Raw genomic sequence first — 24968 nt, forward strand, 5'->3', positions numbered from 1 at the left:
CTGGAACTTTTCTTGAACACTCAGTCCACTGGAGAATAATTGCATGACTGACAGTTGCTGCTACAAGTTCATTGCAAAGTTCCCCAGTTATTGCTACATATACTAGACAAGCTGTAATGGTGTATTTGCATTGGTCAGTGTTGCATTTGTCTGCTTTAATGTGTTGCTTCAGTGTCTTCAGAGGTTTAAATGTTTGCCCTGGCAACAGGAGGTTTGAGTTTCCCCTCCTGAAGGCTTTAGAAGTGGCATCTTTCTCCGCAAGATATTCTTGCACGTCAGTCTACTTCATACTACAGAAACTGGGATATATTACTAGTTACTTACTTCTTGAGTTATCTAGACCCGGGGGCAGATTCCAAGTATGTGGTCATTTGGTCAGATGTCAAAAACCTCTGCAAAGGCTCTGTGTAATAGAGAATCCTGTCAGGGAAGTTTCTTCTCACAGACTGCGGACGCAGAGGAGTCTTCCCAGGTGATGGTTTTTGATCCCTTGGAATCGATTGTAAGGCTCACTTCCGTACACAGCTGCCCAAGGTTAACTGTTCAGCAGTCAAGCAGACACAGATTCCCAAGTGCTGTGTTGCCCACTACCATCCTGCAGTTGCATCATCTGCTAAATAATAGGACACAATTTCAAAAACGAAAAACACGAAATTTACATAATATTTGGATTTTATGTAGCAAGAGTACCACTGTATCTCGGTGCGGGACACCCTTTTTAAAGCTCAGCATTACCATATTTTCTCAATGGACATTTGAGGAAATGGAATCCTGCCAAATGCAGCAAAAATAAACAGAGACGGGGAGATTAAAAATGAATTAGTGCATTAAATAGGAAAACGCATTTACAGATGTATTAAGTGCACAGCGCACAAGCCTTGATGCAGAATAATCAAAGAGGAACTCTCCCTCCCTCTCTCTCTCCTGCACGCGCTCTTTGTATGTGCGCTCGGCTGTCCTCAAGACAACCACTTTATTTACTTCCTAGTTACTCTCGTTGCTCTCTGAGTGTCATAAATAAGACCCTAATAGATTTTTACTTCGCCCATCACGCGGCAATCTCTGGCGTGAACTGAAAGTCAATAAACGCCCGACGCTGGAGAAATGAGTCATCAGAGGGCCGGGAGAGAACGTATCTATTAGCACCGCTTTGGCAGGGGGGAAGCAAAACAACAGCGGGGAGTTTTTGCGCGCGTTGGTCAGCTCGCCATGGGAACGCCGCAGTGAGTCAGGAGTCTGCTGGTATACAGGTGATGCCATGTGCATGCGGGGGCCTTGAAGGGGTCCAGTTACAAGCGGCGGGGGGGACCGGTGCCACTTTCTGCCATCGAGAGCATCAGCGATAAGCACGTATGGGCACTCATTCATGTTGTAGCCGGCCATAAATTTCCAAACCCAGCCAAATTCCTTACTCTCTGCAAAATCCCCCTGATAGGTTATGCTATGCAGTGGGGCTCCTTTATGCATATAAAAATGTTATGTAGGGTATGTAGTGCTGCTTCACTCACACACACACACACACACACACACACACACATACACACACACACACACACTTATTGTCATTTCTATGGTGATCCCACGCAAGCATGGCAGTTGCATAAAAGCATAATGAATTATTAAGCAGACACCAGAGTTCCATTCAGTGCTGCTGCTGCAATTATTTTGTCTTCATAGAGTTACAGAGGTGTTCATGCCCCCCAGTTAAACTCCCAAAAGCCACAAACACACCAGGCTCTGAAGGAGAGCAGTATTGCTCTGATAATGAAAAAGAGAAGGAAACTTGTCATAAAACCTGCCATACACAAATTCTGTCTTCATATCTCCTCTTGGTGCAGTTGAAAGCCTGTTACTGTTTAATCCAAGGAGAGGTTCTACTGCAGTGATAATTCTCTGACGCATTACGGGTGAAGGCCATACAGTCTTTCGGAAGGTTGTGCTCTCCTGAGCACGCCGCTGAGAGACTGGACTCAAGGGCCATACTCAGCCTTGTTGGAAAAGTCTCTTCCTTTTTAATGCCTTAGACAGTAATTTATCTTCTTTTTTCCTTGTTCATCTTTTCTCTCCCCTGAGACCTCATGCTTTGCAGGGGTCTGCATATTTATAGCATGCGTTTCTGACACACAAACCACAGCACCTACACTAGAATATACAGTAAGCGCACATCATTACAGAGTAACAGGTGCAGAGAGTGCCTGCTGACTTGGCAGGGTGTGTAATGAAGCATAAAGAGAACTGAAAGACAGATTCATTTTCTTGCAATTTCTTCATCCCGTTTTTTCCTTTCTCCAGGTGCGATAAGATGCAGTATATAGTTTTTTTATTGTGAAAGGTGAGGTATGGGTAATGGACCTTGGAAATAAAATACCTAAAACAGTAGGTATTGACAAAGTTAGCTTTTCTCTGTGTCAGGTTTTTTTTACAATCACTTATTTCCTGAAATTTTCAAATTCCCAGAATTCATGTTTCATTCTATTATAGGATGTTCAAAGGGGACCTTCTGTTTTACAAGCAAAAGCAGTCTTTATGGGTGACATAATCACCCACCTTCAGTCACGCAAGACTGCTGTGCACCTCTCCCTTCTGCATGACTTAAGATACCCACAGAACAGAACCATGCAACTGATTCTACAGGACATAAATGGTCCTGTTTGGTTCTGAATGGTTCTGATAAGAGTTGCGATTTCCATATCAATGGAACTTGAGACGTAAAAAGAGAAATGAAGCCGAGCAGAAGAGGTAAATCCTCGGTGCTGCCAGTGTTGCCGGTGCTGCTGCAGTGATGCTCCCTGCGGTGAGGCCGCCCATTATTCCTTCCCTGAATCCGCGGACCTGTGGCCGCTAATCAAAGCCATCGTTCATTGTGCCGAGACGCTTAATGAAGAGTAACGAGAGTCAGCTGGGCTGGGAGACCCAGCGCTCCTTCACACCACAGCCTGGGGAGAGCTATCTGTCGTGCGACATGTGGCCGCATACACACACACACACACACACACACACACATTCATCATTCATACTCACATACATACTGAGACACATACTTTACATATGACGACATACTTACTGGGGGGACAATAACTTTGACAGTTTTTTGGATAAGCGTTCTCTAAAGTGATCATGTACAAACAATATAACAATAACAATATTAACCTAATGTAAAAGTGACAAAGATTGGATGTAATTCCTTTTTTGAGAGAAGGTTAAATTGTTGACTGGTTGTGATCAGAAAGTTACTTTCTGTTAGCAACTAACATGGTAGATAATGTCAGTCCTGTCACGTGATGGATTTGTAACACAATTCCTGAATTCAAACTAAGCCTATGAATCTATATAATCTTCCCACATTTCATAACACACACCAACAGTGCTATAGTGCATTTGTATAGCTTTAAATGGCCAGTGAGTGCAGACAAACCAAAAAATGATCCCTCATTAAAGGAAGTTGGTGTTGAAAAATAATATGGCAATCCAACCTCTACTGACCTCTGAATGCGAATCACTAACACAACAACATAAGCAAGATAAGATAAATGCAATTAAATATCAGCTTACATTTAAAAAAGGCAATTCTTAGCCTTTTTTTTGGAAAAAAAAGCCAAATGTTTTGGAATACCTTGATAATTTTATCAAGCATTCTTTACTTTGTGCATGTCTACTCTGACTCAGCGACTTGATAGCGAAACAAACAGAAAAATTTGCCTCACAACAAGCTGGTTAGTTAATTACTTGTAGCTGTGTATTAGCTAACGAGTCCAAGTTTGGTTGTTTTTCTTTTTCCAGCAACTGTGAAACAAGTCTTTCTCATTCTTTGCCGATTGTTACACTTAGCCAGCGACTGCTAGTTAACCTTGCACTGCTGCCACAAACAGCAATTCCACCCCCCCTCTTGTCACCATGCTGCAAAGATCACACCAGTGATAATGGGAAGTGACTTGCATTGTTTTGATTGCAAATTATACGTATCTGATAAGGTTGCCACCCGTTCTGTAAAATATGAAACTGTGCCATTTTCCTGAGTTAAATCTTGCGTTACATTTTGAACTTTCTCCGCTGAGTGATTAGAATGACTTTTCAAGCACTCCTGAAATATAAAATAATTTGTTACTAGACATCATACCATGTAAAGCAACCAACTAGGCCAAATTACTGAGGTGTGCCGTGGATAGGCTGCTTGTGCGACACTCCCCTCACAGTTGCCGTGGTTACGAAGCAAGTAAGCCTACTACCAGCGCAAACTTTAGAAAATGGCATCTGCCGCCAATGAAGAAAAGAAGTCTTTGAACAGATTGTCAAGAATGGAAAATAGTATTCATGGCTCACTGATATCAATAACATTTACAAAGCAAACTACACAATTTGTCCCTGAGCTTTCTCTGTTGGCCATGGCAGTGCATTTGCTGTAAAACAACATACCACAGGAGAGGGTCACCACACCACTGCGCAGAAGATTCAGGGGGGCTATTTCAGCATTTTTTACCTCTGTGGGAATACAATATACACTACAATACAATATTCCTTCTATTGTATTATTGTATTATCCATCCTGTTTTGTATTATTTTTATCAGCTGTTTGAATAATGATTGTGTATTAAAGCAACTGGAGGAATGTTGAATATTGACAAAGTTGGTTCCTCAATGATATACTTAGGCCAATGTCAGCGAGCTAGCAAAGTAGACTAACCAACAATGACATCACAGTTGTATGCAGTGTTATTTATTGTGATATAATTCAATATTGACCTCAGGCATAATATATGCTGTTCTTGAAATATACAGTCATAGTCCCTCAGACTGTATTCAATACATTATAAAGTCAAACAGTGATAAAATGGAATCAGTGTCTTGTCTAGAATGGTGACACACTTGCAGAGCTGTCCAAACAGGCTGATGGGAAGTTTGTTAGGAAATTAGCTTGTGCTCGAAAACGGCTGCATGTTGTTTTTAATAGTCATTAATTTTTGTTATAACATTTGATTGTATTTGTTTTATTTTTATTGTATTGCACATCCTGCTCTATGGGTCAGGCTCCTACGCACAAGCTGACACACAATGCTCTACACCATATAAAGCAGTATCAAGGACACACTATAAAAGACATGGTTTCATGTCCATGAATTTTAACAGTGCTGTTAAAAACCAGTTGTGATAGACCTTTCTCCACCACCTTAACATATCCGACACTCACTCGCATACACAAACTTGCATAAACTCACTCAGTCACACACATTGCACATACACTCAAAGCTGCACATAATATTGCCAACATTTCTCCACTGCAGAGGAAAGTTCCATCTCAGTGCATTTCATTGTTATCAGGGGAGGATTCATTTCAGGATTCACCATTCAGCTTTGTTTTGCTTCAGGGAGGCAACAAAAACTAAATGGATAAAGCTAGATGAGAAAGTGTGTGTATGTGTGTTCAGAGGTTATGTGTTTGTGGAGTGCAGGTACATAGAGAGACACGTTTCTTTCATGTTTATTATTTTCCACATTTTAGAATAATAGTAAAGCCATCAAAACTATGATATTATGCAGGGATCAAAAAGTGTTATAAGCAAATCAAAAATTATATTAATTTATATTTTAGATTCTTCAAAATAGCCAACATTTTTTTCACTATTTATATTTGTCTAAAAAAGAAATCACAAGTCTTGAGATCAAAATGTCTTTGAATGTATGTTTTCCCATTATGCATGTGTGTCCAAACTTTTGACTGGTACAGGATGTGTGAGCTTCATAACATGTGTAGTATATCCAGTTTTGTGCAGAGATGCAACCCAACACAAGCTGGAGCATATCACCATGTTTATTTCAGATGCACCACACTGGAGTGTGGCTTTACTGATGCATAACAGCACTACACACACCTTCATTATGAACAGAGGGGGACAGCTTATCCATCCTGCCTTTCATCTCCCATATCTGCCCATTGGCTCTCATTTACAAACCCACCGCATTATTTACTGAACGGTACATTAATGCTAAATACTCATGTCCTTATTCAGTACACATTGCCTGTGTGCACAGAAGAACTCCAGAGACACAAAAAGAGGGATGTGCTTATCAAAAAAGCAACCTGCAAAATTCTGTAGAGGTGATGATGGGAGATGTAGTCCAAAGTTTACACAAATCCTACACCCTTCAGCTGAATGTGGAATTTCCCATCTACACCGTTTGGTAATGTCAACAATACATTACTATAATTGTATTAGACTGAACTGCTCAGTGAATTGGACTGGATTACAGATGGACTGGACAACTGAACAACTAACTGCTGTATGAAAAAAATATATATATTGCGGGAGGTGTTTGTGTTCATAAAAGTATGTTCAGCTTTCTTGGCACTCCATGAAGTTATTTTCATGCCCACTGAACAAAATAAGAATACGCCTCACAATTCAACAAAACAGATTAAGATACTCAAGTTGTACATTTTTATAGAGAGTTTTGTTGTTGCACTGGCTGTAAAAGATGCATCTCTACAATTATCTTTTCTACTAGCAAAAAAAGGCTATTAAAAAGTTTACAGCAGATAGCGGTTAAAATATTTTAAATCCAGATCAATACTCAATCAACAGCTCATTCCAACCTGATTGATGAACCTTTAAATTATGGGAAGGAAGTAGCAGGGTGAGTCCCCATGATGGGTGCTGGGATTAATTGCAAGTTAAATGAGTACCAAATGCCTCAGTGTCGTCACAAGCAAAAATGAGCATTATGCGGTTTTAAAACTACTGCCAAATGGAGACTAAACATGTCTAAATAAGAATGTAATCATTTTTAGAGCATATTGACGACTTTCTCAATATTCCGTTGTAAATAATGTATGTGTTAATTAATATTTACGTACTGGAGACAACCCCTTTTGAAGGCATTCACAACTCTGGGGTTCTGCTGTGAGCTCCACATGGCAGTGTGTTATTTTCTGAACTGCAAATGTCCCATAGAAAAAATAATCACCTTTTCTTCTATTGACTGACTACAGAACAAAAATCTCCATTCTTCAAGGTTCTCTGTTCATACACCCTATACAGACAAGGTTGCATTTCATTGTTATATGTACATATATTGAACAGCAACGCACAATTTGAAGTGCTCTCACAGCCAGACATGCTTTTCTATATAAAATAATTTCTTTGTCACAAATAGCACTGGCATGCCATGATCAATGACAATATTATCCTATCAGACAGATGCTTCATTTCTTTCTTTTTTTTTCTTTTTTTTATGTATGACAGTTAAACATCAGTTTGGTTTTTTTTTTTTTCTTCAAACAGACTCACTCATTTGAAACACACTCCTCGTGTCAAGTCAGATGTGATCTGTGTCAATCTCCCTTTTTTTGCACGAGCAGGAACTGAATTAGACATAAAGGTTAACTCCCAAGCCTGCAAACACCAACCATTCTCAAAACATTACTGTGATTGGGCTCATCTTGATTTGGACAGTAGTGTTACATCTTCAATTATCATTTTTGTACCTGCATAATAATAATAATAATAATAATAATAATAATAATAATAATTAAATTCTCAGAATCACTGTAAGGTTGTGAGAAGGTTATATGTCTGCAGACTCAGACCTAGCAGAGGGTAGTGGCAGGCCCCTAAGCTGTTATACAGAAAATGTGTTCCCTAGTATTTAGCACCTACAAAGTGTCTCGTGTCATCTGTCACGGAAGTGACGGTCTCTCTGTGATGCTCATGCTCGTCTTTTTAATCCCAAACTCTTGTTTATTATTGCACCAGAAGCACATTCCACATCCACTATGTCAGGAAACGTGTACACAAAAACGCGAACGGCTAATTCGAGGACGATGAATAGCATGGATTCTGGAAATCTGATTTATTCGTGGCTGGGGGAATTTGCAAACTCAGAGAGCGGGAGGCAGCCCAACCTGAGCCCATCTTTTTAAGCAGTTATGGAAATTTTTTTTTAAAAATCCTCGAAAAGCATCCATCTTTCGGTGTGAACTGAGATGTACTGCAGAAGAGTGCCCTTGGTTGTTATTCGATATGAGGTGCATAGCCGAGCTGTTCAACACCTACACTCCCCAGTATGTTTCATTTGCAAACAATAACAACCAAAATCCAATTAATAACCCTTACTGAAACAGGCTCAGGTGGCTTTACCTACATCTTTGTTTTTTGTTTTTTTTAATTGTGAGATTGACGGTTTGTGAGTGTGCAAGTCACTGAGAGAGACAAAAACAGAGGCAAAAATTGGTCTGAGACCAAGAGTGACAGCAACCTTATCCCAGTGAACACATAATGATCTCAGCATGTCACTCCAGTGTTATTAGAGTTATAACACTGTAATCTTACAGCAATGTTATGAGATTAATACATAGCTGGGGGAGGAATCCAGTGTATGCAAATCTTATCTATGCCTTCCAAATTAACTTCATAAAGGCTTTTAAACGTCCACCACTGAATACAGTCGTAGCCTTGTAATAACCGATTCCCTGTATTAAATTATGCATTATTAATTCATGGAAATTATGCCCTAAATTAGTTCCCGCCTTCTGATTGTACAGCTCTCTAGAGGATTGAATGATTTATCCATTATTTAGAAACTGCCATCTTTGGCGTTTGCATTCATTAAAGAGGCAAATTGATGCAGGCTTGCTACCATTCAGACACAATTAAGGTATAATGGGATGGTAATGTTTATATAACATTTTAGAAATGCCACTCTGTTCATGCAAGATTTGACCTTTCTGAAGTGTCTATTTGCAACAACTGCGGAGCAAAGAAGCAGGGCTTTAAAATGCCTCTGTTCTGCCGCGGCTGATTTGGGCACTTAATTTTTGTTTGGCCTTAATTTCATCCGTGTCAATTCCGCCACACCGCACTTAATGAGGATTAATTCAGGTTCATCTTGAAGTTTATGCTCAGCTCTACTTCGGTTCCCATGCAGATCGCATAAACCCTATCATTCATTTATCCCAGTGACCTCTAATCTGCATTTAAATTTAAGATCGGCTCTCGCCGAGGAAATGTCATATTGATAATGCTCTCAGACAAGGAAGAACAGAAGAGGAAAGAGAGAGAGTGAGTGGGAGTGAGGGAGGAGGAGAAGAAGTCAAAGAGAGAGCGAGAAGGAAAACTGATGGGGACAGAGGGAGAAGAGGTTCTTGAACAGAAATCCTTGGATGAATAGATCAGGTCTATATATATCATTATGTTGCTATGGACAACCAGCAACTTTCCAAAGCGAGACAGAGAAAATGCAGGGAGACTGGGAATGCTCCTAACTTTCTTTACAACTTCTCTGATAGGCCGAATGAGAACTTGGCTTGCTGGGGCAGAAGAAAATGAAAAGAATCTCATTTGGGATAATGAGTTAGGGGTCAAATTCTCACACGTCTCCTAATACCCTTCTGTATGCAAATCTTTAATCATTAATGCAAAGCAGAAATATATTGCAATATACCAAAGTGGGAATAATGTACATATTTTTTATAGATTGATTGAGCTAAAAATATATTCTGTAAAATAAATTTTCAATATTTAATTTTTATATGTGGGGTAATTCTAATGGCATTACTTATTTGATCTTAGGATGACGTTGAAGTTCCTCTTCCCCACCTATGTGAAATACGTTAAATATTTCAGCCAAATGCATCTTGCTACAGTAATATTGATATGGAGGCAGATGGGCCAAAAAACCCAAAGCAAATAAACATCTGCAGAGTGCAGATATGACATTTTAATTGACTTTGCTGACGCCATTATTGTTGTGACCTTGCATGTGTGTATTTGCTTCTATTTTTTTGCCTCTATTTGTCTCCCACAGCGCACTGTAAATAAATAAGGAGCCGCGAGATGGCTGACACAAAACGGGAACGGAAGGAAGCAGGTTCGGGAGGAGGAAGATGAGGAGGAGTCATGTCCACTGGAATGTTTAAGTGCTAGTAGTCCTTGTGGCTAATAGTCCACGTGAAGGGGGTTTGGGAGGGGAGGGGGGTCGGGGGTCTGCGTTAGTCATACAGGCCCCTCCGTCAGCCCTTCCAGGGGGAGGCCGGTGGCGTTGTCGGTAGGCTGGGGCTCGTCTTGGGCGGCGCTGGACGTGGCAGCCAGGCTGGCGTAAGGCAGGTGGCAGTCTATGTGCAGGAAAGGCGGGTAGTGCTGGCGGTAGCAGATGTAGGCGAAGGCCAGGCCGATCACTCCCCCAACGAAGGCATCTGCCAGAGAGGGGAGGAGAAGCTTCCGTCACCACATATGCATTTGCTGGTGAAGCAGATGCATGATTCTACAGTGACTCTCATTCCCACTTCAGTAGGTCCGCTTATTCGGGTCCAGCTTGAGTGTACAAGAGCAGTGTCCCCCTTGGGGTTCATACCCACATGCATCCAGGGTGGAGACTGATTCCCTATTCCCTGCTCTGCTCGGTAGCTGAGACGGAGAACTGCAACCTGATCCATCACAAGGATGGAAATAACTCATGAATATCGACCATTGTGGAGATCAAAAATAACCACGATGGTGGAAATAGAGTACAGGAAGAGAATATTTCCATGGATTTGAGTTCATTTAAAATTCTCAAGCATTTTGAATTCATTGACTCTTTCTGATTCCTTAAACAGACCCACATTCTTGTGGGTCTGACACTATGAGCTCAACTTCTTTTCCTTTCTTCTCTGTACCAGTTGCTAACAGTGACTAAAGTGTGAGGTACTGAGAATGAACTAAACCATCAGTTCCAAGGCGCATTATGTTTGCCCGCTACATCAGTTCACACAGACCACATCCATCCTGCTTTTAGGTTTTCTAATGTGTCCTGAGTATCACATCATATGGCTCCTAAAGGACTCTTCTCATTTGAATTCTTCACACCTCAGCTCCAGCATCTGATTCTGCACTAAAATCCCCACGCTTAAATATAAAATGTCTCCAACACAGTTCCCTTTTTTGATCAAAAAGCACCTTCCACTTAAAGCAAAAATGCTGAATGTATTATTTGTGACTACCAATTAGTGCCTGAGTAAGTCTTTCTGTTGAGGTAAAGTAAGCTATTCATCCAAGTAAGTTATTAACATGTTCCTCTCAGATTCTACAGTGTGACATGTCCTTGTCATATTCACCGGTGTGAGAATTCTTCAAGAATAAAAGTAGGGGAAAAATTCAAACATAGGCATAATCTTCACTATTAATATTTGTCTAAGAAAGAAATTTCAAGAATTTAAGCATATGTCTTTAGATCATAATGTCTTTGAATGTTTCCCATTATCTTAATCAGGTGTGTTCAAAGTTTTGACTGGTACTGTATCTAGTGGGGTGTTGCAAACCTTTGCATGCTTTTTTAAAATTATTACTCTGGGGTGCCATAAAGGTTGTGTCCACATAATGTTCTGCATATACGAGCATGGAAGATGCTCTATGGCCGGAGAATCTCCACTGCTCACTAACCCTCCCTGAAAGCAGTGCATTGTTGGTGACGGCAAAAAGCTTTGGAAACATTTTCTGAAGCAAATAAATAAATAAATAAATTGTATAGCCTGGACACGACTCATCACGATTCATGAGTTATTTTTGTTTACCAGATGCTCTGTATCCTCTGTGTGAGGGACCCATGCAGCAGAATTGCTTCCTAACTGGAACAATCCTTAGCATAAAGTTGCAGTGGGCTCCATCACAATTCCATTTAATGTCCTCACATTTGGCAGCGCAAAACATTCTTTGGGATATTAAGCAGGCTGATTTGCATATACTATCTGCATCTGTAGGAGTGGGGTTTCAGGAGGTTTTTATGCCTCTCTGTGTGATCGGAATTGGGAGATGGGTCTTGTCTCTTCATGATCTCAAGCAAATCAACATTAATCACCTCCTCCCTTGTATCTGACATTTTTTTTTCTGTTGAGATTTCAGAGTCTCCGGGGTCACGACCAGCAGGAGACAGGTGGAAGCCGGCTCTCATAAAATCAGCATGGTTCAGAGGGCAGGCTAATGTGAGCTCACAGCCTGTGTTTACTGACGGCACAGATTGAGACCATCAGGTTTAATGGGCCGCGCCGTTGTTCGTTTTATTATTTATATTTTAACGATTGTTGAGAAGCAGTGGAGGTGCACAGATTCATGATACGCCACCAGGAAAGAGGAAATTCAGGATGAGGGACCCTGAAAATCCTAGAGATCAAATATGTTCTGTAGAAAGAGCTATTTTTCTCTTATTAAAATACATTTATATGATACTGGGATACCTCAAATAAACAGTCCTTTGGTTTGTGCTTCGTAGATTTGATTAAACTGCAAAACTTTCCACGAGTCAAACCTTAAACTGCATATTAATTTATTTTTCTCCAAGAGTTCACATTTAATTTCACATCACTACTTAAATATATGATAAATGGCAATTCTGTGTCATGTTTTCATGAATTGGCATTTATGTAATTCATGAATTGAGAACAACTCTAAATACCCTGTAAATACATATATGCCATGCCATTGTCACAGAATACAGATCTCAAGCAATCAGAGATGTGGGAGTTAAAATTCATGTTGCTTACAATACATGTCCTGAGCAGGCTGGCAGGATGTCAAACGTCAGTTAATTCTGACCACACATAAATGGCCATATGATGGCCTGGGAGACTCAAAAGCCACTAAACCTGATGTTACTCAGAAAAAGTTTAATAAAAAGCAATTAATGAGGTACTTTTCCTCAGTTAGGTGTCTTGTGTCTTTTATATAGTCATGTAGCGCTCTAATAGCTCTGCCAGAGAGAATTTCAAACGCCTTCAAAACAAGATTTATATATAGATGAAACGTACAAACATGGAATATTTTTTTCTGTGATAATGACAGAAGGTACAGGAAGTTCTCACTGAAAGAAACGAACAGAGCTTGACAGTGTGGAGGCCTCTCTGTAATTTCCAGAGTCAGCCGATCCCTTGGCAGAGACGGACATGGCAAAGCGCTGAGTAAAAAGTCCTTGCCGATCACGGAGGTGAGTGCGAAGGAGACGATAATGGCACCTCTCCTTGAAGCCTTCGAGTGTGATGCCCTGCTCTTTTTGTTCTCCGCGAGAAAGCAGGCAAGCCTAAAACCACTCAACAGGGTTAAGAGCACTTCATTACCAGTGGAATGGATAACCAGACACTTTGCACTCAGAGATAGGGACAGACATGGGATTCTGGGGTGATATCTGATGTAAGAGACCCATTTGAGTATCCTAATAAGTTCTGGGACCACACTGGAATGCCAAGGTGTTCTGCTGTGAATACCATTCTGTCATATCACATTACATCCCAGTTGATTAGCAAATGCTCTCATGCAGAATGGCTTACATAGCTTATAATATTTACATCCATTTACACAGCTGCATATTTACTGAAGACATTCAGGTTGTATCCTTGCAGAAAGATTGCCCCACCACAGAATCAACCCAGTGAGTTTATGAGATGCGCTTTGTATCTGCACTTTGTAAGGCACTCTGTGTAAGGGTGTCTGCTAAAATGTAAGTGTAAATGTAATGTAATGCAAAATGTTCCGTTGCCTCGCTCCTTAGCACTACACCACACTGTTGCATCTCTATGGGAAATGCAGCATGAATGGATCTACACAGCATAATATAAAAAGGAAACAGCTCACCGCATCCACCCTTGTTGTGTAGTACAATCAGCCAATGTAAAAAAAGAGGGTACAGTACTGCTCTCCGCTGCCAGTCCAGCTGTGATAGGCTATCAGATCTCAGTACTGATACTCACCACTATATTCAGAAAAATGTTTCCTTGACTTTGACTAAATTAATGCGCACTTTCCTTTTTTCTGCAATATAATCACACTTCTATTTCATTTTAGTGAGTGTTGAACTTTCTAAACTGTTTTGTGAAGGAAATGTTAAATTGTTATTTAATTACAAGTTATTATTAGTCACATTGATTAAATTCAGAGTAAATATGTATTAGTCCTGTCTTCCAGAAACAGACCAGCAATGTTTAGGAGTGTTAAAAGCAAAGAACAAAATTCCAAGCTGGTGCTGTTGTCAAACCCTTGAACAAGAGCTTCTACATTAAAAAAAGGCTGACTTGTGACATGAAGCAGTCTCCCTGGGAGCATACACTAGTTAATCACATGCTAGATTCTCTGTACGGTGACACCGCAGTAGCTGTGACACTTGCCTTGCCAGTGATGCTTGTAGTCGCAGGTGCGGGACAGTGCAATCATCATAGCACTGTAGAGGGGCAGAACCATGGCGCAGAGACGCCAGCTGCGGCCACGCCCGCTGTCAGTGAAGCACTGCAGCTTCCCGGCCAGGTAGAAGGAGGTGAAGCCCAGGCCAGAGAATGCAACTGCAGGAGCAAGAGACAGAGAGACACAGAGACCACCATCAGACAACTCTGAAGTTCTCCTTCCTCCAAGAGTTGCTCTTGGCACATGAGCGCTTTCAATTCCCATGAATACCCGTAATTCTCCCACCGAAGCGGGATTACTTTTGGACTCGCGCTGTGAGTTCTGAGCGAGACCTCGCTGAACCGTGACTCATGTCTCCTCGCATTAAACGGATAAATGGAATACAATTCACCGAGTCAGAGCTTGCCAGCGTTGTAATTCCTATCTGGCAGAATGAGGTAAGAGGAAGAACGAGAGATAGAGAGAGAGCAACAGAAAGAGAAAGGGGAAGCTAGATCGAGAGGTGAAATTTAAGGAATTGAATATAATGAAAATAATGAAAATAAAACGATTCCTCATAATTAGTGGTTTATATTTAGCCAGATGATAAAAGGATCTATGAAAGATGTTTTCAGGTAATTTCAATCTCTCTCTCTCTCTCTCTCTCTCACTCTCTATAGGTAAATGATGGCCCCTTTCTCTTTTGCTGGATACTGTCAGTAAGGATACATGCCCTCTCAGTTCCCCTGTGTAATTTTCTGCTTTGTGGCTGTCAGGTTGTCTGCCTCTCAGCCCCGTTTGTCCCCCCTTAGACACTCGGGTGCTCTCCGCAGATGATAACCCATAAATCCCGGAGTGCTCGCCACTTTCTTTATTACTTTCAACCTGTTGCCCTGGCAACTCGGCAGAGAAATAATAAACTGCAATAAGCCCTTTGATTCTGCAGTTGGCCCAAACCTCATTAATGCCGAGTTTCGATGAGTCCAACGCTGCATCCCTCAGAAGCCGTTCCTGTGGTAAAAGGGGTGATGTACATATGGCCCGCGCAAAAAATTTTGGAAGCAAATTAAGTGGGTTTTATTTTCTGGCTCTCTTAATCTTCTGATTTCTGAGGGCACCACTACAAAAACCACAACACAGAATCAAATTAAAATGTGAGAATGCTGCAATCACAATAAATCACACATGAGCAACTCTGAAAGTGCACAGTTGGCCACTTTTTTCCATTAACTTATCATTGCCTTATCAAGGTTAGAGGAAGCTGCCTTAATAGAAGGAAATGCCATTAACCAAACTCTCTGCATTGTGGATTCTTCATGACGGTAGTGCTGTTCGTCACTGAGGAGCAGCCTTGACAGTTACCTTAACTTGGAGTAGAAGGAAAAAAATTAGGTATACCACATGTATTCCAAAAAGATGCATTTCAAGATCTGAACCCAGGACCCGGAAAGCCAGAGGAAACTGCAACAATGTGAACAAATGTTCACCTTTCAGCCCATTCTGCCAGTCTGTCCTCATCTTCCCCATTATAACGGTAATCATGTACTGTGTGAAAATTACACATTCCTCTTATGAAGGGTTCCCAGTGCACCATTACTGTTTTGTGAATGACAGTCGGTTCACACAGAGTGGAAGTTTCATCCATCTCCTCTGTTAATGGTAAAAGGTAATGTTCACATCCACAGTAGGGTTCCCCACGCGAGATGATAATGCAGTCCAAAGTTCCGTCGGGTCGAGGTGGAGTTGCATAAAAGCAGGAGTGATTCAGCATTCCTCACATTCCGGCACTTGCATCAGCCCCCTGGCTTTTTTTCCCTCTAATGATTCCCTCTTACAGCTCCTGAACGGACACATGTATACGCAAGCAGTCAGAACAGAATTATTATCCTGAAAGATAGGTGACAAGTCTTTTAATACACTCCTCCATGGAGCAAATTTGTGCACATTACATGATCTAATTACTGTGAAAAAACCCTTGAATTAATTACTCTTAAAAGCTGACATAAAATTATGTCAGCATTTCTCAGAGGGACAGGATAATCAAAAAGGACGATACCCCACCCCAATCCCCTCCCTGGGCTAAATCTACCTTTCTACAGCTTTCGTCCATTATAAGGACATGGATGAAGCTAACAAGTAACAGTCTGATTATATTATATTACTGGCATTTAGCAGTTCCTCTTATCCAGAGTGACTTACAGATCAAAATTTTTACATGTTAGCCATTTACACAGCTCAGTATTTACTGAGGCATTTGTGGGTTAAGCACCTTGCCCCAGGGTACCGCAACAGTGCCCCAGTGGGGAATTAAACCAGCAACCTTTTGGTTATGAGTCCTGCTCCTTACCGGTATGCTACACGCCTGTCCCACGTACATTATAGACATAATATATATATATATATATATATATATATATATATATATATATATATATATATATATATATATATATATATATATATATATATATATATCCATGATAGTGTTGTGGCAAACATGATGATGTTTCAAAAGAGTTACAGCAACATTTAAACAATGTCATGGCAGCCCAGGGGATGCCCTTACAGCCGGAAAATCTCATTGTGGCTCTGAAAGGCCTTGTAACAAATCGTGGCACGGCAGCAGAAATTGCTTCTCAAGGTCTTGTGGGGTATGGGGTGAATTTCAGAAGATGGCAGCTGGGATAAGCAACATAGCAGAAAGCAGCATTCTAATCGTGTGTGAATTAAAAGCACAGAGACAGAGCCGTGGGAATACACACTGAGACAGGGTCATTAGTTTACTGCTGCGGACAGCGGAGCAGCTCACATCGGCTGCTGATTTGTCACCCAACCGGCAAATCAGGCGCACGTACCACAGAGACAGAGGCCAATTGGAGAGAGAGAGAGAGAGAGAGAGAGAGAGAAAGGGGGGGAGTGAGGGAGGGAGGGAGAGAGAGAGAGAGAGAAGAGGGGGAGTGAGGGAGGGAAGGAGAGAGAGAGAGGGGGGGGGGAGTGGGGGGGAGGGAGAGAGAGGGAGAGAGAGATGGAAGGAGGGAAAGAAAGGGAAAGACATTCTCTTGGAAAACAGTAAAATCCCCATCCTTCATGTTTATAAAGTGCAAGCAGCAAACATGGAAGCTAGATGTCACAGTGGCAATAGACCTAAGGACAGTGGGCACACATCCAGAAACATTATACCACCAACATTTCATTCGTTTGGAGTAGTGTCTGTTCAGTGTGTGTAAGATGATGCAGGTTTTTCACCCTTTCTGGAATCGATACCTGTACATTAGGCGTGTCCGCCATGACACCCTCTGCACTCACACAAAAGTGCCCAGCAGATGCAATCCTCTGATACACCCACATGCCAACAGCAGCTACTTTCCCACTAAAAGTCCCACAATGCACCATGAGGGTGAATGCTAAGCAGAGGATAGTTCCGTCTCCCGATTTCCCATTTGAATCCCCTCTCGGCAATATTTTGCATTGTGAAGCTATGCCAGTAAATGTCGTTTTCAATAGTGTATCTTTAACATTGAGAGAGAGAGAGAGAGAGAGAGAGAGAGAGAGAGAGAGAGAGAGAGAGACATCATTCCTCACAGGTACTCCCAAAGGTTAAGGAAACTCACAAATCTCTTTTCTGCATTGGCAGTCTGCTCAATGACACAATTAGCTATAGCATATACTGTTTCCCACACTATAAGAACAGTAGCATTTAAATGATAAACATCGAATAGCTATCCAGTCACAAAAAGAGAACACCGTTTTTATCCTGTGAGCAAAGAAAAAGCACTAGGAAGATATCTGTCTTCACAGATATTAAACAGCTTAATCCCAGGACTGAAATTTGCACTGTAAGCATTCTTCTTCAAAAGAGCAAGTCTCTATCAGCCGTTTGTGTATGTATTGTAAGTGTGTGTGTGTGTGTGTGTGTGTGTGTGTGTGGGGGGGAGGGGGTGTCTTTCTTTGACAATTGGTATTCTTGGGTCGACTGCTGGCTAGTCCCACAACACAACGTTAAAATATAGGAGCAGGTGTGGGGCCTGGATCAGAATGCAGGACAGCACACTTGGACAGAACAGAGACAGTGTTTGTTGTTGGCTCATTAGCACCCCCTGCCACCCCTTATTTCCATGTTTCCATCTTCCAAACCGCAGATGGACCAGCGGCACCCCGGGGGGTGTGACCGGCCTGTCAACAAAACTGAGGGTCAAGCCAGCGGAAGCGCCACAGCCAGAGGGAAAACTGAAAGTCAATAAGCAGTAAGGAAACAGAGGGCCGGGGCCACTTTTTATTGCTTGTGTAACCCGACATACTCTTTGCATAGCCCTGCTGATAACGCTTGAATCCAGGGATGTCCGACTCTCATCTCGGAGGAGTGTGTATTCAGGTTTCTGAATTCCAGGCAGCTGTCCAGCCTGTACGGCAGTAGATTGCTGTGGTGGCAGGGCAGTCAGGCAGAGCTCCTAATCTAAGGCTAAGGCTGCTGGCTCAGAGTTAGGGCACGGCTGTTGCGTCTTTGGCCGAGGTACTCATTCCGACTTATCTAGTAGTATCTAGCTGTATAAACGAATGGCTATAAGTTGTGAAAGTTGCTCTGGACAAGAGCTTCTGCTAAGCTCACATCCAGTGAGTTACACAGTTTTGCTAAGTTTGCGCTTATGCAATTTCCACAGGATACTGCAATAAAATGTTTCTTGAGTGCAGGGCACAAACACAATCTTCAGCTGTCATTTTTTGGGATGCAAAGGTTATGCAAATATACAACTGAGTAAAAAGGTAAAAGAATAATTAAATAATTAATGAGCACTGAGCTGGAGCAAAAAACACAAAGCAAACCGCACACTCCTGGCCAGCCAGGAACCGTTTTGGACTCCCAGGGCCCTAATCTTTCCAAACCTTATAATATGTGTCAGATGCACAGCGGCACTTAATGGGTTAAAATAAACAGATGTGACGGTGATGTCACAGCTAACAACCCACATCTGTGAGCCTGCATCCTTTCAGGCCCGCTTGAACTCAGAATCTCCTGTCCCCGCAGTCACGCCAGAGTTAATGAAGGCGCCGAAAACTAAGAATCATAAAAAGGAACCATAATAATTATAGCACTTCATACATATTTATACCACAATAAAGTAATTCCTCCTAGAATAAACAGGAAGGGAGAATAATGAGATTCCGGGCCATTAACAAAAAGTTTGATTGCTTATCTTATCTTCAAATGAGCACAAGGTTATTGTAAAAGTTTTCAAAGCTGCAAGCGGTTTTTCATCTTACGGGAGTGAACTTTTTTTTTTCTGCCTCCTAAAAGGTTTACATAATCTCAACAAATCAGTGAAACATGAAAATACGAGGAGGAACATGCTGACTGAGCAGGTAAGCGCAGGTGACAGCTTCCTAATATCTCTAATAAACACTCATATACAAAAACACACACATGGGGAGCAAAAAGTAATCACTCAACATAATTTACTACAAGATAAAGACTTACAGAAAATTTGGTTATGATGCTATTCATGATGCCTGCCATGCAGTGAATCATTCATGTGGAGTCCATTCAATCTAAATGGTGCCTTTATATGTCCTCGTCCTGCAGATGAATGTGGACTGGAGGTGCTTCTGAGGTAGCACATCCACTTCAGTGTTTACAGAGGTCCCAAAGGGTTTAAAAGGGATTTAACTCATGTAACTGTGAAAACGCCCTAATGACCTCCACTCCTTCCCCCTGAAAGCATACCTTCACCTCATCTATTATTCTGTTAACAGATGGCTCCAAAAATTTCTACTAATCTCAGGAGAGGCTGCAAATTAATTGTGCCTTTTAGGTCAGGGAGCACTGAACCACGAACAGAAGCATTCTAAATATGGCAATGCTTTTCAAGTGCCTGTGTGCATTTGTGTGTGTGTCTGTGTTTGTGTTTGTGTATATATATAGAGAGAGGGGGAGAGAGAGCTCAGCAATATGAAAGGACCAAAATGTAAATAAATGCGAGAAAATCAAAAAGCAAATACATCACAGATATATTTAACTCTTAACCATGTAGACAATTTTGTCGTCTATAAGACAAAGGGAATAAAAATGTGCATCCTTGAGTTTCCTGTGATAATTTGCAGCATATAGAGTGAAGGACAATATATCCATTATAAAGCACCTAACCAGGACAAGAGCATCTATTCATATATAATGTTGGTGTCCGGAAAGATAGCAGACAGCCTTTAGCTAAGTTTGCATGACATAATTTTATTTGTAACCACTATACACACACATATTTATTTGTAACCACTATACACACATATATATGTGTGTGTATCCTTCTTTTCCACCGAGCACTAAGCGGTCAGGATACCCTCCTTGCAATCAGCCACAGTAAATAGAACTGAGAGATGTGAGAAAAGTGCACTCAACATCCAGACACACATTGCACAGGTCATTAAGCCCATAGCTCAGCTCTCTGTGGCACGGGAGATAAGCCCGCAATCACATCACCGCCACTGCTTTTAATTAATGGAGCATCATCTCCATCACCATCTTCATCGCTGTGGCAGTGAGGGCAAAGATGGAAACTCACCCCGACGTTACCCTCTCCATTATACAACACAAAGAATGTTTAATTCCCCCCCAAAATGTCAGCAGATGTTCCATCTCTCTAAATGCTGCAAGCATACGTTCAGGGACATTAGGCTTACCGCTGCCAGCTACCTGAAAAAAAAAAGTCTAATATTTGTTTGAAAATCATATTCTCGTACATAGGCTGGCCTGTTTTTTATTTTTTTTAGAACAGTTTAACCAGAAAATATAACCTGTTGTCACATTAGCAGGGTTTAAATGAGGCACATTCATCATTCTTTCACACCACTCATGGGCATGCTGCAGTCTTCTACACCCACTACACTGGCTTTAACCCAGTTTTTTACATTGAAGATTTTAAAACGCCCTACTATCCTAATATAAGTTAGGAGCTGTCCCATTTACAATCCAGCTCCTAATGGACAAATTATGTCAATATATGTCAAATATAACAACATTTACAGTATCTATTCATTTCTTTTGATTGGTGAGACCCTATTGTCACGGTCTACTACTATATTTCAACTGGCTGATAAAACCACAGTGTCCTTGAACCAACCCAGTCAGAACAACATAGAATGGAATAAGCACATTGTTACTAAAATGGTTACAGGTGTCTCTTGGGACCTGTCGGTCACTCAGCATTGTGTCAGAGATCATCTTATTTCAGAATAATTTTTATGCAGTGGGTGTGATCTGCCCCTCTGGGTGGTGCCATGCCCGTGGTCTGACTGTACATCTGGAGACTTGGCCAGCAGCTCGTCTCTAAATATAGCTCCTGTCTGAATAATTCCTCCAACTGCACGTTTGGACTCCCTGACCCTCGCCATTACCAGGAGAGGGGAACTTTGTCTGCCTTTGGTTCTGCTTTGCATGTTAACTACATCCTGCCCCAGTGCTGATGAGTAACAGGCTGTTTGCTCACTTAAACACACAAGCTCTGCCCCAACCACCCTCCACCCCTATGGGAGAGATCAATTCTTATTTCATAATTGGTCCTGCAGCTTTCTGTTACAGTAGATGATTGCTTTAATGAGATTATTACAGCCCAGCATACAGTGCTACAGGTAGCTCTGTAAGGTAGCAGGTAAGGCACTAGATTCTTCACTTGAAAGGGTTTGGGGGTCTGAACCCTAAACTGGGTACTGCTGTTATACCCTTAATTAACAAGCACTCCCTGTAAGTATATCTTAAGAAAATGGAGAATGCACTTGTGGGACAACTGCTTTGCAATGGGCCTGTGTCTCCTGTCCCTCAAACTCTTTGCTCTAGAGAGGCTATTCACTTACCAAAAATGCATACAGGAGGGTCAAGTGAGAGTGATTTCTATTATTATTATTATTATTAGTAGTAGTAGTAGTAGAAGTAGTAGTAGCAGCAGCAGTAGTAGTACTAATATTAGTATCAATTTTATTAGTATTAGTATTAGTATTAGTATTAGTATTAGTATTAGTACTACTGTTTTCATAGATTCCCTCAGTTTGCCACAAGTGGAGTTGATATTTTAACTGCTATATTCATGAGTGTGATCATTTATTTATGAGCCTAGACAGTGTACCAGATGAAATGAATAAATAATAATGGGGGTAATTCAGCTATATCTATGCCCTTTGTGACATAATTATTGAATTTTTAAAATTCACAACAGGTCTGAACATTCAAGAATCCACCACCACAATGCACAGATAGCCCGCTCACATCAACCTCTCTATTTAGCCTTCAAAATAATTAGCAATATGAAAACTGGAAAATGGAAGCATGTCTCTTGCTTCCTACCTGGTGAATATGAGCAGCAAGAGCCATCCCTACCCTTTACCGCTATAGCTCTTATTCCACAGAGGAAAAGAATGGGATTAAAGAAGGTGAGGTAGTTTGCATAAGAGGACGATATCAGCTCCACAACCCTTCCATAACCACTGGTCCCCCCAGCAGTCACCAGTGTGCGGAATTAACAACAGGTAGACTCGTGTGCTAGATCTGCAATCCAGGCAATGATGTTGTGCACACAGAACAAACCTTGGGCACACAGGCTTTACCTGAAGGAAGAGAGGTATACCTGTGGAACAGTGCCATATCTGCCCCTCCCGGTTCATCTGTTTGCCTCAGACCCCCTGGTGCACTCCTGTGCTCTCTGATAAGGACAGGTGCAGCAGTCAGAGTCAGAGTGACTGTGCTTACTCTTCGCTCCAGACCCGGCAGCATATGGACAGCTCTCCCCCTGTCCCTTCCAGAAGGTCCCACGGACACACACAGACATAATAGACCATGAAGCAATTAGGCTAAGCGCTGCTCTAACTGCACAGAGATGCCTCCAGCACTCCCACACCTGATGGGCTACAGACAAAAAAAAAAATGAAAATGATTGTATAGAGAGAGGAAATTAAATGTCCCTGGCAAGTAGGAAGTGAAGTTCAGAGTTTCTCATAGAAAAGTCAACCAAAGTCTAACCCCATCATTTCATATCCAGAAAAAGACAAAGCGGCAGATTTAAACCTGCATAAAAGCTGTAGCATGGATAAGTTTTTATTTTTTTTCAAATACCATCCAAGGTATGAAGACATTAACTATATTTGTGGTCAGTCAGGTAAGATGGATATATTAAGGCCCACATCTATGGCCAGCATTCTAAAATATAATTTCATCTCCAACTATGGTCAGGCAGATACAATTTAGTCTCCATCCATGGTCAGTGGAGCCAGATATAATGGAGTCTGCATCTGTGGTCATTACTGCCATACACAATGAAGTGTTCATGAGTGGCCGATAATAGTCATTCTTGACGAGGTCATTCAAAACACAGCAGAAATGGCTTCCAAGAGAGAAGTGCACCCATTCAAACGCTTCACCTTGGAAGGAAGAGATAAGGAGGATTAGTTTGCGAAAGCCAAGTGTCACAGATTGTGAGACAGATTAAAACCAGATACCTCAACTGGACATCAGAGGAGAGAGAGGAGAGGAATCCATAAATGAAATGTAATTCTAACTTATCCTTTCTCTCTGAGTGGGATTTAACTTTGCTCTGACTGGGTACATTATTCAGCTTCATCGTTATTCAACTAATCACAACAATAACTGTATCACAAAATCACATTCCCTTGAGATGTTTCTTCCTCACCTATTATTCCAGGTAATGTTGTATCTCTATACCTTCTATTACCCAATGGTATAATGTCCTAACTCTGGCTTTTGTTTTGGCATTTTTATTATCACAATCCATTTCTGCATAATCCTCTAATTTTCATTTTAGTCTGTATTGCTGTACCTTTGAGAAAGACACAAATACATGAAATACATGAAAGATTAATAGACTGAGGATATAGAATGCTGAATAGCATAAAAATGGAGAACAGTTTGTTTGTTTAGTATATAAGATTTTTTTCCAGTTTTAAAAAATAAAACCAGTTGAGACACATTTAATATTATGCAAACTAAGTGGAGACAACACTTCATTCACTTTGCCATCTGAAGCAAATTAAGGTTTGAGGCTAAAACAGAGCAACCCCTCAGAAGTGGTGATGAAATCATATCCTGCAACCACATACGAACAACTGTAAAGAACAAATAGGTTCCTCTCGCTCTCTAGATTCAGAGGCTCCGCAGCCTGCCAGAACCTCAAACAGGCAACCACCCACAACACACTGTGATGCAAACAAAAGCGCTGTTGCAACCACAGAGCAATACATTAATAACTGTGTTACATCCTACTCGCTCCAAAATAGCATGCTGAATGAGACGGGTCAAAAATATCTCACGTGGTGCTGACATCCCACAGTCCCCAATAACTCCGCTGAACAAAAGGCAGGGCATAGAATATTCCTCTGTGGAAACGCGTATCTTCAGCACAGCCCATCCCGTCAAACTATCGTGTGCTGCTGCGCTGTGTTCCCTGTTCAAAGGGTAAACTTCTGAATATAAAAACTGACTTTCCTAGCAAACTTTAATTCAATGGTTTCTGACCATGTTAAAGGGCTATTCTGAAGTAAGTGCAGAGAGGGGAGCAACCTTCTCGCTGACTGAATTGTGCATGGTAATTCTGCTTTCCTCACATTCCACAACATTCCTTGTTCCATCAAACTTACATGGCAGACGAATGCGGGGGGGGGGGGTGGGTATGAGCGGGGCTAATGGAGTTCATTCATTTCAAAGAGGGAGGCGAGCAGATTGATAGAAAGTGTGACCCCCAAGGAGGAGAATGCTGTCTTTGGAATAAATGCTGGTGTTGGTGTCAGTGTTGATTATGAGACTCTTGAGTTTGTGCATGAGTTAATGTCACTGCTAATATGAAGGGAATCATCAAGTTATTG

At 41.4% G+C, this 24968-nt stretch overlaps 1 protein-coding gene across 1 annotated transcript in view; it reads right to left on the minus strand.

Annotated features, from left to right (window-relative positions):
- Window positions 1-9533: 9533 nt before the first annotated feature.
- Window positions 9534-24968, minus strand: part of plpp4 (phospholipid phosphatase 4) — a 43273-nt gene continuing 27838 nt past the window's right edge. The window contains exons 6-7 of the mRNA XM_036546966.1: window positions 14123-14293; window positions 9534-10186 (exon numbers count right to left, since the gene is read on the minus strand). Of these exons, the coding sequence (XP_036402859.1) occupies window positions 9987-10186; window positions 14123-14293 (371 nt within the window). The 3' untranslated portion in view covers window positions 9534-9986. The remainder of the gene's footprint in view (window positions 10187-14122; window positions 14294-24968) is intronic.

Source organism: Megalops cyprinoides, chromosome 15, assembly GCF_013368585.1.
Source record: "Megalops cyprinoides isolate fMegCyp1 chromosome 15, fMegCyp1.pri, whole genome shotgun sequence".
NCBI classification, from domain to species: domain Eukaryota; kingdom Metazoa; phylum Chordata; class Actinopteri; order Elopiformes; family Megalopidae; genus Megalops; species Megalops cyprinoides.